Genomic DNA, 18,650 nt, shown 5'->3' on the forward strand with positions numbered 1-18,650 from the left:
GCTTGTTTTAAATCACAGCAGTGGCGGTAACGTGAATGGATGTGGGTGGACTCCACTGTAGGACAGTCTTCCATGCTGGGATGAAGACCTTTTTTGGCAAGACCTTTCAAAGAAGCCAGGAGTAATGCACCGCATGCCAGATCCAGACTACTTGGAATTCATTTAAAACCAAATGGAAAAGCCCACGGTTCTCTACTGTCATGCAAAGCCTTGCTTCTAAATGGAAGAGGGAGTGAGGTAAAAAGTATTGGGGATCTGAAGGAAAAATCAGCCTATCCCCACATCCTGCTCTGGCAAGAAAATTTTATTCTCTGTTGCCTACGTAAGCTGTGCTGCAAAAATATTTTATCAGAATTCAGTGTTTCTGTTCAGTGTTTCTGTCTTCCAAGGAAATAGTTCTGCTCTGCTTTTAGGTGCCCAGTGCTGAGCCTGGGACTTTCTGTTCAGCCGCGGTGAAGTGTTGCAGCAGATAAAGATTCAGCAGGTTGTAGATAAAACAGCAGTTTCTTATTCAACTCATTGCTGATAGGAACATCTAGCTCTGGAGGATGAGGAGAGTCTGCTGTTGGGTTAATTATAAATAATCTGATGGGCGATCTTCTAGGAGTTGGTTTATAGCAGAGTCACTGAACAACAGAAAGATAATGTTATGAAAATGCTTTTTCCAAATTATCAGGGCAAGACCAGACTTTGTTATAAAGAAGGAATGAAAAAATAAACTGGTGAGGAAGTTGTTAAGTTTTTGTTTTGGGGCAACGAGAGACGACAAGAACTGCCAGCCGAGCACACTGTGCCAGCCGAGCACACGGTGCCTGCCCAACATGAGAAACAGGGAGACGAGACGTTTGTCTGACCAAAGGGAAAGATGCAGTGAATTAGCTGAAACAAGGAATGTATTTTAAAACTTGCTGTCTTTTGAAGTTACCTAAGAAGCAGCTCGACTTCCGTCTGCGTGCGAGAAAGGGAGCTTGTTTGAAGTTGGTAACGTTTAATTCAAATGGAGAGACTGGACAGGAGAGGCAGATCAAGAAAACCAAGCGTGGGGAGCTAGGCTGCCAGTGAAGTCAAAAGCTCGTGGCTTTTGAACACTTGGCATCTCACTGGAGATAGATCCGTGGCTTCTACGTCTAACGTGACCGGCTACCTACGGGTGTCTGACTTCAGGTATATCCTGCCCAAGATCTCTGTACCTGTGCAAATAACTACTTCAACCCATGGGCGCTTCCCCGGGCCTGACCCGGCGGCAGGCGGGGGACGAAGGACGCGCGAACCCGGCGAGAGGCGGCGGCGGCGGCTCCCCGCACAGCTCCTGTGCTTTTTACGAAGCCTGGAAACCTGTCTGCAGGTCGCTTTAAAGCCGCCCAAACCACCGCGGCGGTGGAAGGCACAGCGAAACGAAGGCTTCCCGCCGGCTGCCGGCGGAGCAGCGCCCCGGCGGCCAGGCGCCTCCGGCCCCGGCTCGGGCGGCACGGCGGAGCCTGTCAGCGGCCGGCAGGGGCGCGGAGGGCGGGCGCGGCCGCTCGCCGCACCGCCGCCGCCGCACGCGCAGGGCAGCGCCTCCGCCCGCCCTGTCAGCGGGATCGGCGGGGGCGGGGGCAGCGCCTGGCCCCGCCCCGCCCGCGGCCGGGGCAGCCAATGGGGGAGCAGCCGCGGGGAGCGCCGCCACGCCCCGCCGAGGTCCCCGGCAGGGGGCGCGCGGCATCGGCTGGAGGAGGTCCGCGTGCGCGGAGGGATCTGGGGGCCGGTGAGTGGGGCGAGGCAGCGGGCTGCGCGTGGGGAGTTGTGCGGCCGGGGAGGCCGCGTGCCCGTCCGCCCGCCTGCCCTTCCTCCCGGTGGGGGCGGCCGGCGCTCCCCTCTCCGTGGGCGCCGGGGCCGGGGCCTGCTCTGCCCCCAGCCCGCGTTTCCCGCAGCGGAGGGGCCGCGCCGCGCCGGATGCGTGCGAGTGGCGTTTGCCACTCACAGCGGGGCGGCCTTCAGTGCCCCGGCCCTGGGCGGGGGGGGGGGGGGCGCCGGGGACGCGCCGCTCCGGCTCGGAAGGGGCCGCCGAGGCGGGAGGCTCCTGCCGACCGGGTGGGCTGCGCTCCCCCGCTGCGGGGCCGGCGGCGGGCTCGCCCCCGGGAGCGTGCTTCCCGGGCGGCGGCCGCGCAGCAGGGCAGGCCCGGGGTTACGCGGCTGCAGCAGTGGGCGCTCGAAGCCATTGAATGCGAGCGGGAGCAGCAAGGCAGGGCCTTGGAGCCTGCCGGTGTTTGTCACTCCCGTGCGGGAGGACGGCAGCGGCTCCCAGTCAGCCTGCTCTCCCTCCTTCTCTGTGCTTATTAAAAAGGATGAGAACCGGGCTAGAATACATCATAGTTTCCTTCTCCTTCAAGTAGCCACCTGGCCTCCAGACCTTACTTTTTGAACCCAATGCAGTTTCTACACATTTAGTAATGCTCTGAGAGCTTCTCTTCTACAAACGCCTGTGTCGCTTTGAAGCACTATGAAGTTTCATCACCGACAGGGATTCTGGAGCTCGGCAACACCTTGAGTCAAGAACCGGCTCCTTTTGGTTTCTTTTGCACCAGGCTCTTGCGGCCCACGCTTGCTGCCTTCTAGTTCTTGCCTTGGAAAGCAGCGGTTGATCTCTGCCCATGGTGTTCACGCCACTCAGGATTACAGGCTCTGTCGTACCCCTTCTCGGTTACTGCCTCGTACTCATTCCCCTGCAAAAGCCATTCTCGTCTTTGGATGTCTCCCTACCTTTCTTGAACCTTTTCCAGTTTCAGTATTTTCTCTGCTTTTTGTTGAGATGAAGGGACTGGAACTGCTGTTAGTTCTGTTCTGTGTGTGCTGGTATCTTGGCGCTCTTGGCAGATCCTTTTGAATGTCTTTGTAAACTCTACTTAATCATGTTCTCATCAGGCACCGTTCCTACTCAGGCAGGAGACTTCCGTATTATAATATGTGATTCTCCAAAAACAACATATCAGTGTTTGGTGGCAGCCAGAAAAACACATCAAATGTTAGAATTTTTTAGGAAAAGAAATAGACTGTAACAGAAAATATCATAAAACAACGGCATAAATGTGTGATCACCTATATCCTAGATACTGTATACAGTTCTAGTCTCCTCATCTCAAAAAAAGGGTATATTAGAAGTGTTTAACAAGGATGAGCAAATGTATGGAGAGGCTTTTGTTAACCAGTCAGCGGAGTGGGTTAAGACCCTTCAGGCTAGAAAAGAGCCAACTTGCGGAGTGAGGGAAGACTTACAGGTGTCTGTGAAATGATGTATAGAGTGGTGCGGAGAGAGTGTATAAGGGCTCAACCATTTGCTTTCTCTTCTGATACACAAAGTATTTGCATCATGTGAAGCTCGTAGCCATGTTCACAGCAAGAAGAGGTAGTTATTTATCAAATAAAACTTCTTACCAGCTGACATAGATTAAAAAACATTATGTGAATTTAAGGGATGCTGGACAAGTGTTTCTAAGAGAACTGCATTCACAGAATAAATCACTTCAGATGCAGAAACAACTCCCTAAGTGGAAAATGGTTAAAGTCTGGGAGAGTATAGAGTAGGGAGGTATCACATACACTTGCCTTACCTCCCTCCTTCCGACACAGCTGCTTTTGGCTGCCTTCAAGATAGAAGAATGACCAGTATCCACCCTTCAGGACAGAAGAATGACCAGTATCAACCCTTGATCTGAACTAGTACAGCTTTCCTCTTGAACCATTTGCCATGGACGTTAACAAAAAGTTCTCCAGACTTAATCCTGAAATGGAGCTGTTCTGCGATCCGTGGCAGGTGAGCTGCTCCTAGTCCACAAATCCTGCCTTGTCCCTCTTTCCCTACTCCACTAAACCATTAGTATATAAGAAAACTGCGTCAGCTTTGTGTGCAGGTTTCTCAGTTCTGCTTTTCTGACATCCCCCAGCTTGGCCATCCTGTTCAGAGGCCGTTCTGTTTCATGGCACCTGGGCCCCAAAAACTTGAGTCCTTGAGTTTTTCCCAGTTGACTGGGGACAAGCTGGCTGCCTGTGCTTGAGGGTGACCTCTCAGATGTTTGAGAAGTTTTGATTTGTATTAGAAGACTCTACAAAACAGATGTAGGTATGGCGTAGCATTTCTCCGTCTCTTCTGGCTAGACATCGCTAGCTAGCAGGAGGATTTTTTTGTCTAAATTACATCAGACTGATGTCTTTCATACACTTTGTCCTGTCAGTCATTCCTGTGAAAGTGCATTTGGCGATACTCCCAGTATCTTGTCAAATCGTTGACAATCAACTCTTTTTAGGATTTAAAGATCTGAAAAACTGTTTCCAGTAGGAGAGATCCTTTTTCTGGGCTTTTACTGTGGTTGGGACAGATTCCCTCAGCACTTCTGTGTGGGTTAGTTTGGCCACCCCTCCGATTGTTATCTGGGGATGTAGGATTTGGATCCCTGTACACGTTAAGGAGCTGAGGCTTGAGCAGAGTGCAGTACCTCCCTGGTTTTAAGGTAGTAGGGCATGTGTCCAGCCTTTTAGTAACTTTCCAGTCCCTCTGATCGGGACTTGTTCACCTCCAGGCAGGTGGTTGCAGCCCCTTCCAGGTGATTTTCATTACGGTTGCACACCATTGTCCAGCTTTTCTTGATGTGTGTTGCAAACACCATAGATGATGAGCTGTTTGTCTCAAATACTGACTTGGGTGGCTTGGGAAAAATACAGACAACTGTATTTAACTCCGTTTCATGCTATCTGTCTTTAGATCCAAGTTACTCTAGGATAAAATATTTTCTGAAGTTGCACATGTGCTTTTTATATTCTTGGTAGAAGATCTAAGGGGCTAACACCATCCTCTTCGTCCCCCCTCCCAGTGATGAACAAGGTGGCCTTCCAGTTGTATTCCTATTCCTTGGCCTTTCAGTAGTCTTTCCTTTCCCCTTCAGCTAAGGGAGATTTTATTACAATGAGATGACATCTTTAGGGTACCGTAAAAGAGAGCATCGGAAACTGGCAGAGCAGCAACGTGTCCTTCTGCTTGTACACATACCAAACGGTGTTTCCAAGTTGCATGGGCATTTGGGGAGGCCTGACATACGACGTGAGTTAGGTTGACACTACCTCTTTGGCAGAGAAATGTTAGCCAGTCATCTTTGCTGCAATCTGTTGGTAAAAGCTCTGAAGAAGCAGTTGTCTGCTTCACAATGAGAGTATTTTTCGAGGTGGCTTTGTAACTATGGATCCCATCTCGTGCCTGCCTGCCCCACAGAAGAGAAGCTTCCTCTTGAGTAGTGCTATGGATTGAGAAGGATCTGACCTCTGGAGCAAGCTATGTTTTCTGTCTTCATGGGGTGAGCAATGGTGCAAGGGCACACAGGGCACTTGCCTTAGCTGACCTGGTGACCAGAGGTTTCCAAACCAGATAGGAGCACACAGTTACATTTGGGCATCAAAGCTGCACTCTATCTCAAAGAGTACTGTTTTCCGGATGATCGCAACTTCATCGTTACAGGTGGACCAAATGTACAGGGGGCCAAAGGCTGTAGGAATTTTTGAGTGAGTTAATTTTTCCATAGTGTTCCTTCTAGCTTGGGGGGAGGGGGGTGTCTCCAGTTTAGCATTTGGCTATAGAAAATTAGAGTTTTCATATATGACAGCTGGAAACTAATGTTAAATAGGTACATTCTTGTGTAGACAAGGCTTTGGAGTCTCCTGTGCTACTGTTTCACTTGGTATTATCTCTCTTTTCATTTTTTTTTGTTTTCTTTGAAGAGCTTTCACTCTGTAGTGATGACATTTATCTCAGTTCATCAGCTAATGAGGGAGATTGAGCTGTGCAGAGGGGAAGGGACTAAGGAGTCTGCAGGCACCTCCACCCCCTCATCCTACCTGGTGCACTGTGTGAGCTGTAGGCCATGTGGTGTAGTTGTAGTCACTTTTCCCATTTTATGGGTAGATCTGGCCCTTCAGAGGCCAGCAGCATTCAAATTTGCCATTTTACCCTAGGAACACAACCTTGCCTGTTCATCTTCCACTCTATCTGTAGAAGCTTACCCCCTTTTTTTCCTGCTTTCCTTTAGATGAGCTTTGACTTCACCATGAGTCTTATTTTTCCAAATTCCGTATGCACTGTTCTTGAGCTGTTCTTGGAGATCTGATTTCTTTATTGTTTTGCTTTTTAATTAGGTCCAAATGCAACACGTAAGCTAAGAATTAATAGTAAGGAAGATTTGCCACATTGCTAGTTTTAAACCTTGTATTCCTATTAATACAAGGCTTTAATGTAAGTAAGATGGCTGTTTCAGCACTGTATCCCGGGGCATTCCTAAAACACAACCCCATCCCGCCATGTGGCTCTCGTAGAGAGTCTGCGTGAGGAGAGAGCGCAGGCTGCTCGTGGAGGGACCCAGGGCCTGGGGCAAGCGCGAATGGGCCAGCTGGAGCCTCAGGGCTCAGCGGCCTTGGGAGTCGATAGAGTTTAAAGGTTCCCTGAGCGCCAGAGGCACACGAGTTTCTCTGCTTCCTCCCATCCTTCCCCAAAACTTTCAGGGTTTTTTCTGGACTCGAGAGCAGTGAACTTTCTGGGAGGGATATAGAGGGGCTTTCAAATAGTAGAACTTTCTCCCTTGAAGCCAAAGGAATTTACAAGTCTTGTTCACATAAACTCACTTACTTTAATAGTTTTCTGATGTAGTTCTTGGGCATGACCTAAGTCGGTATATGTAGGCAACATATGTATGTTCAGAAAAATATCTTGAATTTTGAAGGTGTTCTTAATAGATGTACATAGTATTTTCACCATGTGTTCTGGGTTACCTCTCCTTGCAACTTCACAGTTAATTACTGCTTGGTTCCTAAGGCTTTAATTTATAAACTGAAAGGAAGACTATTACAAAATCAACTAAAACAATATTTATAGAAAAAAGATGTCTATGGCTGTGTGCCTTTTTATCTACTGAAACAATGGCTAATGCTTCATCAGCAATTTTATCTAGGAGGATTTCATTTCATGGGCATGGATTTAGTCCTTGCAAATGCCTATACAGGCTCACTGAACGTAAAATCAAAATTTCAGCTTTTGACTTAAGAACTGCAAGTTTGCATCTGTTTCAGTTTCTTAGTGTCAAAGTATAGATGTGTCCTTGCCTAGGCGATAATAGCAAACGAGATTACTACATGTATGATGCACTTAATAAAAAAGAAAGCTGTGAGATGAGGGGTGGTTTTAAACTTCTAACATCTGTCCTAATGAAAAAAGTTCCTGTGTAGGACCTAAAACGGATTGTAGCATTGCGTATTGTTAGAGCATTGTTGCTAAAAACTGTATTGTCTGTGAACTTGTAGTCATTTTTATAGTAAAGACTTGAAATAATACATAATAACATAATAATTTTAAAGCTTTTATGTTTTATTCAAGAAAAACCTAGGGACAAAATTAGTGATTTTGGTTTTACTAGGTAGTTTGACTCCAGAATTCTCCTCCTGCATGAGGCTAATGGCATAGGTGGGTCTTTAGGCTCTGAACGATTCCCTGTTTGGCCAACCCGGCCTGAGAAGCCAGCAAGTCAATAAACAATACTCTGGAAAAGGCAAGCGCTTTACTTTTATCACATGTAGGTGCGTACCGTGTCGGTGGAATGGCAGAGTAATTATTCTAGCGACTACTGATGAGTTATCTCGCAGCGGCAGGTTAATGGTACCATTTTTCCAGCAAGTAGGGAGAAGCTATGTTTTAGGAAATGTCTTGAAAGCTCTGCTAAGGGCGAGCAGCATGGAGGGAAGGGTGGAAGGGCAGGAGACCACGAGTTCTGGAGTTCTTGTTGTAATGCAGGGAATGGGGAGGAGAAAACCCGTGAACAGCTATATGTCAAATTATACTTAACTTTTGAAGCTGCATGCGGTTCTCCGGTGACTTCTGCACAAAGGCAGGCGTACGCCCGTTTCCAAGTTCTGTTCAAGTCATTGCTCGTGTACTAGTTCTTAGATCAGATGCAGAGAAAATGGGTTTATTGAGAGAAGAATCTTTTCCAGTTTTCTCCAGTACTTTTCACATCCTGGGTTCCTGTTTTCATCCCCTTCATTCCACGAGGTGGCCCCGTCTCTTCTGGGAAGGACACCAACGCTTCAGCTTTCCCTCTGGGCAGATGCTGCTGAGCTGCCTGGGGTGAGCAGGGTGAAGTGATACTGTGCAGCGTAAACCAGTTCAAGAGCTTTCTGAAAATGGCTGTGCTTTTCCGTTTCTATATACCGTGTCTTTCTGAGATGAGTTATGTCCATGTTCTTCTGCAAAAAATACAAAAATTGTTGGTCAAGTAGTGTTATCTTAGAAAAGCATCTTCTTGAGCTGCTTGCCTGCTTTTGTTTGTAGAAGGTTTCTGGCATTCAGAGGAACCTTTTTATGGCGTGGAAGTTAAAGCCAGGTGATGCTGATCCTAGACTGCTAGTTTACTTCATTTTGAGTCAGAATTGTGTGACTTTTGAACATGGGAAGGAATGACCAGTAGCTATCGTTATGTCTAGGAGGGAAGGGAATAATTTCTGTAGGATTTGCCAAATCCACTGAACATTTTTTTTTCTGCAAGCTGATACAAAAAAAGGTGTACGGATTCAGGAAATCAGGAACTGTAACGACAACTTCCCTGTAAGAATGCAAGCCACATCTGTGTTGTATAGAACGGGAACAGTGTTGCTGCTGTTCCTGAATTGTCTCTGGAGACATGTTATTTCCAGTCTGCCTCTCACTGGTTTAAGAGCTCCTAAGTAGAGGGAATATGTTTTCTCTTGTTAGGAGGTTTTCCTCGTTAGCTGTTAGACTAAGTCTGCATTGTCGGTGGAGGTTGTTTTACTTCAGGAGCCTATGCTGTTATTAAAAGCGTTCACCATTGAAAAGGGTTAATTTAATTTTTTTTTTTCCCCCTCTGGTTGACGTCTAGAAAAATGGATGATGATGATGATGACATTCCCCAGCTTTCATCCCATACCTTGGCTGCCCTCCAGGAGTTCTATTTGGAACAGCAGCAGAGAGAGGGCATGAAGACCTCCCAAGGGTTTAATCAATATTCCATTGGCTCAATAGAAGAAGACTGGGTAAGAAACAATAAACGTCAGTGAATGAAGCACAGTTAGAGGAGTAGCCTTTGCTGAGTTTCTTTTGTGGATGGATAATGAAATGAAATTTAAAAAGGGAACACTCAAGATGTTCCTGGAGTAGCAGAGTCAAACTATTCATGGACAGCAACACTGTAGGGATATTTGCTTTAATATTAAATCTGGGTATAGTTGTCTGTTCTACATGTGTGTGGGGGGTACAAACTGAAATTACATGGAGAGGGAATAAAGCTGCCAACAGAAGCATATATTCCTTCTGGAAACTTTAACTCCAGCCTGGCATGTGAATGTAGTAAAGATTCTTCCCTGAATTTGAGACAAACACAGTGTAACAAGATCAAGTGATCTTTCCCTTCACATCATATTTCTTTCTGTGTTCTGTTTCCTTGGTTTTGTGGAGGGCTGCTTTGCTGCTTTTTTCCCTTCTGATTTTTGATTTGTCTCCGTTTTGGTTTTTTTACTCTTTGTTTTTCTGATGTCTTCTGATTTTTAGTACTTTTATCCTTTATTTCCTTCTATACTGTCACTTTTCATGTTCCTTTTTCCTCTTCCGCTAAAGTAACTCAGTTTAAGAGCACAAAAATACTGTGCATCTGCACATTGGGTTTGAACGAACCTCGTCAGTGATTGTGCATTACTTGGTTTTCCTGATACTGCAGTAAACGCTTTGGAAACACAGAGTGTAAGCTGCCTGCTGCATGTTGCTGGATTACAGAAGTAAAAAGACTGTCAGGAAAATAGTCACCTTCACAGCTTTACAGCTTTACACCTGTAAAGCTTGTACACCTTTACAGAAGGTGCTATGGATTTTGGTTTTCTTCAAATATGACTCACCACACTTAACTGTACATAGCACAGTCAGAAGATTTGATGGTTTTTGTAACTGTGCGTTATCTTTCTCAGCAACTGAGCCAGTTTTGGTACAGCGATGAAACTGCATCATGCCTGGCTAATGAAGCGGTCGTGGCAGCTGGAAAAGGTGGCAGGTAGGCTTTAACAATTACACTGTAGATGTAACATGTCTTCTCTGTAAATATTTCATTTCTACTATGTAGACAGAGCATGCAGTTTCATTCATTACTCGCTGTACTTCATCTTTGTTCATCTTTGTTCAACTGAGATACTGCAGAAATGCTTTGCTGTTGTTTATTTAATTAATTAAATTAATTTTAAACAACATTTTAATTTAAACAACATTTAATTGAATGTTGTAGGCTTTGCCTTGTAAAAGTTTACTGTGAATCATTTTATTTTTTGAGATATACCAAGAGCTCCAGAGCATATTAATGACTTGTAATTCTTTTCTCTGTTTTCATACAACATTTCTGTAGAACAGATGGAAAAACTTGGTTTTCTTCCTATTTCTGTAAGGGGTCGTTTTTAATTTTAAGTATATTTCCTTGCTGTTCTGAAACAAGATTTTCTCTGTAATTAAGCGTAAGGTCTTTCTGCAGCATGGAGGTTGAATAGGTAATGGCTTTAATACTTCAAACTCTTATTAAAGTAATTATTTGTTAGAATGGAGGAAGAATAGCTTACATTTTTGGGACTAATGTTTAAAATGCCCTGAGGACTGCTGTAGGGTTTTTTTTGTTGTTGTTGTTTGCCTTTTAAATTAATACTCAAAGTTGTTGTCTGTTTTTCAGGATAGCATGTGTTAGCGCACCGAGTGTGTACCAGAAACTGAAAGAACAGGATGGTAAAGATTTTTCAGTGTGTATACTGGAATATGACAGAAGGTTTTCTGTATATGGAGAAGAATTTATCTTCTATGATTACAACCACCCCTTGAACTTACCTGAAAATCTCCTGCCACACAGTTTTGACATCGTAATAGCAGATCCACCCTATCTGTCTGAGGAATGTCTTCAAAAAACTGCAGAGACCATCAAATACTTAACAAAAGGAAAGATTCTGCTTTGCACAGGTATACTTAATAAAAATATTAGGTCATCATTAAGCATCTTCTCTCTCTCAAAAGACAAACTTACCCAAGTGAGAAAAATACTAACTCAATAATACTAATTTATCATTAATTCAAGGAGGAATATGTATCCTAAGCTTTTTATTGGAATACTTTAGTTCAACCTTTATTTTAAACTGAAGGCACGTCTTTTTTAATAGTTGAAGTCAGTACTTTTTTCATATGGCATTATGAGTTTTACTAAATTTTTGAAGAAATATACAATGATCCTGCAAAGTTCCAGAAATACCTTTTTCTTGTAAAAGGGCCACTCTCTATAATTGCAATGATTGAAAACTGAACTTATTGTTAATGTCTTATTCAATAATCTTACGGATTTGTGATTTTTTAAATGTGTCAGTAGCTGCAGGATTTCAGCTGCCACATACATACTACTTAGCATTTAAGGTGAGTTAAGTAGAAAGAATGACAAATAGGTTGGAATGGCCTTTGCTGAGTAAAGCGGGATGATCTTAGCTAAGTCTTGAAAAGAAAAACAAAGTCAATTTTTTTTTTTTCATATTACTTGTCCTTACTGGTAAACATAGAAATTGTAACGTGAATGAATGTATGAGGGGATTCTGCCACTGTGATTCAAGTAAGGAGAATTTAGGCACTGAAATACAGCAGGAGGAATTAAAAACCAGTGAGAAGAGCAGTGAAACTGGATAACTTACCAAGTGTACTTGCAGGTCCTTCTTTATGAAGATGCACTTGCTGGTTTAAGAAGCTATGAGTATCTGCCTTAGTCATGGTGTTTCTTAAACTGTAATCTTATTACAAGACATCTGAAGACATCCAGGAAACTTTTGCAAAAAACCAAAGGACAAAAGCCCTCTATACATACAATGCGAGGGAAGTCAACCAAGCAGGCAAAATAAAGAAAAATAAAATAATGTATGGCCATAGAAAGCCTCCTACTTTGTTTAATTGCACATGGCAGTCATGCGCAAGGATGGTTCTCGGAATTTTTTTCCCTAAAATGGATAGGTGGTCCTTCAGTTTACAAAGTTTGAGAAATACTGCTCAAGGAAGTGATTTCTCAGTGTGTAGCTGTAAATATCGCGCTGCGGTTTATTTAAATGAAAGAGTATATGTAATCTGTTTGCATTTCCCATGGCTCCCTACCATGTAATTTCTTTGGTGTGTAGCAAGAAGATTGAGTTCAAGTTTCTGTTTTCTATAAAAGGGGCAACGATCTTACCTTCTACCTATTTTTATGAAACTTCTTGGGCATCCATTTCCTTGTGGCATCTTCCATTCTTTCAGATTTATTTTAAATTTCCCAATAGATTCAGTTGTTAAAGAGGGCTGACAGTGTAGCTGCTTTAAGCCTCACTCCCTTAGAAAAAGCAGGCTCTCTATATATGCATGTGGGAGGAGCGATTAAAAAAGCCCAAACATTCTGTTACTGTTTTTCTCATCGAATACTAATTATTTTTGCTGCAGGTGCAATCATGGAGGAACAGGCAGCAAAGCATCTTGGTGTGAAGAAATGCAAGTTTATTCCAAAACACTCACGAAATTTAGCCAATGAATTTCGATGTTACGTGAACTATGCTTCTGGACTGGACCGATTCTCATAAGAAGATCTACAGTTTTTTCAGTCAGGCTCCATTCTGTTTTTATCAGTGACTCTACATTTCTCAATGCTGAAATGTTCAGCTCCAAGTACTGTTTTCTGGGCTAGCTTTAACCAACACGGTGCGATAGCCTCTCTCTTTTAAATGTGTAAGCATTTGCAGTTACTGTCTTTTGTAACTTACCTATTAGGTAAATGGGGACCAAACAATGCAGGTGCTGGGTAATGGGAACTTCTCTGTTAGAGTTTCATTCTAACTGGTAGTTTTTACCATTCAAGGACTCTTCAGTGACCGCTCTGAAGTGATTTTAGCTGGTTGGCTTATAACAACACATAGGTGCTTGCCTCACAGACACCAGAATTGTCATTGCATCAGAACTGATGACTTGGTAGCTAGTAGGTGGTTGAAAGAGCATGAATAGTGGTCTCCTTTCAATCTTGAGAGATGCTCCCTTAGTAAAAGGATTGAGAGATGTTTGTCCCGAACGTGTCATGTGTTTTCAGATTCATTATCCAGCAGGCTGATGTTTTTATAAAGGATAACTGGAAGGGAAAACAGGTCTCCTTCTGGGGAGACCTCTCCAGTTGCTTTTAATAATAATCAGAACTACCTACCAGTTGCCAAGTAAGATAAGACCTCTTATCCCTACTGTTGCCAGACTGGCTTTTTAAAAACTTGTGGTTATTATTTCACCTTTTCTCTAAAGCCTTGTCACAAACCCAGACTTTCTTTTTGTAAAAGATAAGATCTATTTTGTCATCACTTACCACCATATAAACTTGTGTGTGTATGTATGCTGTACTAGAGAAAAAGTAATGTACGTTGTGAAACATCTCTTTGCCGAAATACGGTGCGTTTATTTTGTGATGTTTATGTGTTAGTGCAACAGAAAGTCATGAGCTTTTAAAAAACCACAAAGCTAGGTTCTTCCATTTACTAGTTAAGCTAATCTCCAGAGGTGGTGTAAACCTGATGTCTCCTTGAAAAAAGCACAATAAGGATTTCCCCATTAGAGAGAACTTTACTTTCATTAAGAATCGTATACATTAGTCAGGCCAAACCACCTGGAATCCGAAGTAATGACTAAATAAATACATCAGCCAGTCCTTGCATTAGCGCTTCCGACTGTGTTCGTGGGCTCTCAGTGTGAGTTACTCTTGCTGTTGGTTATGAGATACTGCTGTAGTAATGTGACCCATACATGTCAGTCCCTTAAGTCTTGAATCGTAATGGATCCGATTAAATACAGTGCCTGTGTTTTAGTAGATTTCAGTATCAAACTAAAGATTTACAGGTATGTCAAGTTTGTAGTTACAAGAACAGTCCTTTTTTTCCAATTGCCCAGTTTTATCTTTGCCTCCTGTTCCACAGACACGTGCAGAGCAGTAGGATAGAAGCATCTTAGAAATCGCTGAATCTTACCAGGCCACTGAGGTATATCATAATGTATTGATAAACTCCCACTGTTTCTAGTAGACAAAAGTGAAATTTTATATACAAGGTTTGAGCTATATTTCAATCTGTTTCAATGAAAATAGATGCTACTTTAGAAAAACTTTGGGAGAGTAGAGCTTTTTGGTAACTGGGAATTTTTAAAGCCAGCTTTGACTAACCTTTTGACTACACTACTGATATATTTTCGGGTGAAAGCTGCTTCATAAATTCCAAGGCACTCAACAGTTTCATCAGCTATAAATATACTATCCAAAACATAAATACTTGTCTTTATATGACATATTTATATATTAGGATTGTGTAAAAGGCTAACAGAAATGCTGCATTTACAAAATGAACCACCTAAAATGAAGTATTAAGAAATATATTTTTGTGGTGGGGATAAACCTAATTAAGCTTGTGAGACAAGACTTTTAATAAGGTAGAGATAATACTCATGTGTCTCTGCATTGCTGCTGTTTGGATGCAGCTCTTCCCATCTGGTTGAGTAAACGGATGAGCAGGAATAACGTAGAAGGACTGTAATCCTCTCTGTGCTCACGGAATCGTGCTTCCTGAGCTGGACACAACCCTGGTTCATAAGTACCCGTCCAAGCCACTGTTGCTCTCTTCCCCATTTTCCAAGAGATCTGTTCACTTCCTAAGGCTTTTCCCTCCTTACACTTTCTATCGGCTGCTTCCTCCCCCTCTGCCCCCACACAGAGTTCCCGATTTTCTTTCTCTTTCCTGTGCCTTGGTTTCTATCAGACTGGTAATAGGTGGTGTTAAAACGAGAAAAGTGCAGCAGAGGAAGCGCTCACAGGGAGAATGGAGACCGGGCTCTTCGGACAGCCTCTGCGAGCCCACGGCTAATACAGTTTTGCCTTTCAAACCAGAAGCCATCCTTGCTGCTGAGCCCAATAAAGCCAGAATCCCCCGTTAAAATGACTGCCCACAGGTGACGTACAGCTGGGTTTAGCTGTTTCCCAGGAGGCTACGCCATTACTTTTATGTCGCCAGTTTCAAAATAAAGCAAACCAGAATGTTAAATGCATAGGCATTGGCACAAATCTGTACTTCACAATTGTAAACTGTTTTATGTTTACTACCTCAATGTCTTGCACATCGAGCAGATGGAGACAATGAAGTAACTCCTGAAACTTTATTTTTAACTACGTAGAGGCTTCAAGTGGGACAGGTACGATTGCCAGAAGGGAGGATGTTCTTCCCCCACCGCCCACCTAAATTAGAATGTGCTGTCCAAATACAAGCTTCACCTACGTTGCTGCTTGGCTGTTCCTTCAGTTGGCTGCTTCACTTTTGGTAAATGTGCGTTGTTGGGCTCTCTATATCAGAATTAAAAAGACAACTTTGCTAACTTCGTCAGAGACCTTTCTTAAAAAAATAAAAGTACACCATTCAGTTGTACCAAGAAATTCAGTTCACCAAGAAAATAACTGCTACTTCTCGCATGTAGGTCAGGCGGCTTTGAAAAGAGGCACTGTGAAGATGCATGATTATGAAAATGAGGGTACATGTGTAGAAGCACTCAACAGAGCAGCCCGTTGTCCACCAGCTTCCCTCTTAAAAGCCTGGTGAGCGCAGGCGGCTGCCCAGGCAGCTTGACTAGTGGCATTCACAGCCTTCATCAGTGAACGCTAGGAGGTAAATTATTTTTGTCGTACTTGTTTCCAAGGAAGTAGCTGTGTTTCTGAGAAGGCTACAAGTCACAAAAATTCATAGTGAATTTGTACTTTGTGCTATTGCCGTAACCTTAAGAAATATTATTTGACAGCAAAATCTCTTTTTTTTTTCTGTAATACAATTATGAAAAAAACTCCAGTGTCAAGTAGTGATTTGCTTGCTTTATTGTGCATGTCTCATGGATAGACTTTCTTTTGGAACAGACTGTGGAGAAGTGATCACCATGCTACTTTTCCAGTGGCATTTATAACTGCAGAGTCGTATGCGCTGCAGCCTCTTGGCTGCAGTAACGGGCAGCGTGCGGCTGCAGGACACCTCAATGCCCTGCTCTCGGTATGAATGCGACACTTGGCAGAGGCAGCCTGGGGTCTTGTGCACAGGCTGGTGGCTGTAGGTGGACGAGAATATACTGCAGCTGCCTGCACCTCGCCCCAGAGGACAAATGAAACATTTCCAGAAATGCTGTTGCACGAAGTCCAAGGTACCGCTTCCTTTAAGAGCTAGTCCGCACTTCCCGTTAAAAATGGTGTTGCTCTCGGCTCGATGTCGCACAGTTAGCCCGTCTCTGTACCACACAATCGCCTTCACCCCTCCGCCCGTGCCCCTCTGTACCAGAGCAAGTGGGAGATACCTCTGATGGCTGGTTTTGTCACTCTCCCTTGGTGACCCGCATGGCGCAGCCCCAGTGCTGTGCGGCGAGGTGGGGAACAGGGCGGCTGGGTGCGGGTTGCAGAAGCCCCTCCTCGGCCGGCGTCAGAGCTGTGCTGCCGCGCTGGGTCCACTCGTGTTCGGCAGCCTCCTTCGATGGGCGTACAGCAAAAACAAGAGGTAGCTCATGCCACTACTCGGCAAAACATGTCGGATTGACTCGCTCTCCCTCATGTGCCCTAGTCCAGGTAGTTACGCTCTTCCCTAATCCCAGTGAGATTAATGGGTGTTTATACCTTCTGGGCACATCATAGCCTTTTCCCCTTGCTGCTTTCACGTTCCCCCATGTGATTTCATGTTTACATGCAGCTGTAGACCTCCACCTATTCAGACAAAAACACCTTCATGTAATGACTGGCTAGTAAACCAAAACTATCATCTCAGGCTTTTCTCAACCCTCCTGAATGATATGAATTTTCCAACCTATCTTAAGTGATACTACAGAGAAGAAAAGAATCTCTTTACCAAGGATATTGTTCTGTATTTTGTGGCTCCTAATGTGTTCCAGGGACAACCTCATTGAAGGAAAAGACTTTCCTGGCACAACAAAAAATTTTCTCAAATCAGCTGCAGCTGCCAGATACTTTCAGCTTTGAATTGTTTGCATTTATTGGGCCTGGAGTTGGTTCAATGAGGCATTTCATGTCTGCCTTGTGTCAACAGTTTGTGAGCCTTGAAGCAACTCCAATGAACCCTCCCTCCCCCATGCAAATTAAAGGCAAGGCTGAAGCAGCTGTAACCAGAGGGCTAGAAGCTGGAAAATGTCACACCACAGTTGAAGTGAAACCGATAGAAATCAATGATGTGATGATCTCTTTAAAAAAACAAAATTCCAAACAAATGCAAACAATATTTAATACTCAAACCTTTTCCACATGAGCAATGTGGAGAAGGTTTATATATGGAAGGATATTTTGAAGGTTAACAAATGGTTGTGTAGCTAATAGTTCTTGATGTTAAGTATTAACAAACAGTTGTTCACTAACAAATTATTATCAAACAGTTGCTCATGCTAAAACATAAACATAACTTTTAAGAGCCACCTAACTGGAAAGCTGGATTGGGAAGCAAATTGGCTCAGCTAAAAAGTCCGTCACAGAAGAGGGTGAGGATTAAAAAAGGAAAATGGGCTTCTGAGTAAGATAACATGAGGTTGCCTGTAACCGTAGGAAGCTTTCTGCACTTGCTGCAGTACAACCAGAAGGAGGTCGCCAACATACATAATCTATTGATCCATTGAGGTTTTGCAGTTCTCTAACACTTTCCTTTCAGTCATCCAATTCCTGAAGCTATATGTAAGCTGAAGCATCTGTTTTTCTGGATTGGTGAAACTGATTGTGTTCCAGTTACCTGATCTTAGCCTGCGACTCCCAGAATTCCCAGAACGTGCTCTAGTTACTTGAAAACCTCAAACTGACTCCGTAATTTATGCCTGCAGGACAAGAGAGTTGCAACAAAAAGTGAGATTTTTTTTCTCCACATCATGCAAATAAATCCACGGGCTCTAGTAACTAATTTGTTGCAGACAAAAGTGTGTAGGCAGCCAGATGAGTTTTGCTGGAGGGCAGTGTTTAGCCAGAGCTTTAACTGGTAGCCCTTCTGGGTATTTACTAAATGTTGAGGGCTGCGTGGTGTGGGATCTTTTTTTTCTCATTGTTGGGGTTTTTTACTGCCTTTTACTGTGAAGACTTTGCTCTCTATGCTGTGGAGTCTGAAGGTACAACTTCACCCTGTCTGAAGTGCGTGCATGTGTGTGTGGAGAAAAAAAGCCCACAATTTAATAGTGAAACTGTAAGATCTTAGACTGCTGAAGCATCATCTAATGCAGTGTGTCTCCAGTTTTGCAGGTCTGCTTCCCTTTTGAGCCCCTCTGTCTTTGATTACCATTTCCCTCTTCTCGGAGGGTGAGAAGTTCTTCCGCGTTAGGAGGAAGGAAAAGCGGCTGTAATTGCTGCAAGTATTTACATTCTCCAGGGAACAGGTAACTACCTTTAATTGCTGGCAGCAGCGAGGCAATTAGCTGTTCTCTGAGTAGTATAAACACTTTATGACCTTCTTTGAACGCTCCTTTGAGAATCCCCTTGAGAGAGAAGCATCACAATTTGAGGAAACACAGATCAGAAAACAAGTAGAACTGTGGAAAAGCATCTGCACAAAAAACACGGTTATAAACTTCAGTC

The 18,650-nt window shown here is 43.8% G+C and overlaps 1 protein-coding gene across 1 annotated transcript; it reads left to right on the plus strand.

Moving 5' to 3' along the window:
• The first annotated feature begins 1,655 nt into the window (after positions 1 to 1,655).
• Positions 1,656 to 13,459, plus strand: EEF1AKMT1 (EEF1A lysine methyltransferase 1). Its single transcript, XM_087757500.1, has 5 exons — positions 1,656 to 1,744; positions 8,904 to 9,057; positions 9,982 to 10,064; positions 10,725 to 11,005; positions 12,491 to 13,459. Exons 2-5 carry the CDS (start codon positions 8,908 to 8,910, stop codon positions 12,625 to 12,627), a joined length of 651 nt encoding a protein of 216 aa, XP_087613626.1. The 5' UTR covers positions 1,656 to 1,744; positions 8,904 to 8,907; the 3' UTR covers positions 12,628 to 13,459.
• The last annotated feature ends 5,191 nt before the right edge of the window (positions 13,460 to 18,650 follow it).

Source organism: Nipponia nippon, unplaced genomic scaffold, assembly GCF_047370975.1.
Source record: "Nipponia nippon isolate SJK-2023a ecotype South Korea unplaced genomic scaffold, ASM4737097v1 scaffold_2, whole genome shotgun sequence".
Taxonomy (NCBI): Eukaryota; Metazoa; Chordata; class Aves; order Pelecaniformes; family Threskiornithidae; genus Nipponia; species Nipponia nippon.

Coding starts and splice junctions, on each gene's coding strand:
- EEF1AKMT1 (XM_087757500.1), top strand. CDS start 8,908: ATGGATGATGATGATGATGACATTCCCCAGCTTTCATCCCATACCTTG. Junction 10,065..10,724: donor GCAGCTGGAAAAGGTGGCAG/GTAGGCTTTAAC, acceptor TCTGTTTTTCAG/GATAGCATGTGTTAGCGCAC. Junction 11,006..12,490: donor AAAGATTCTGCTTTGCACAG/GTATACTTAATA, acceptor TTTTTGCTGCAG/GTGCAATCATGGAGGAACAG.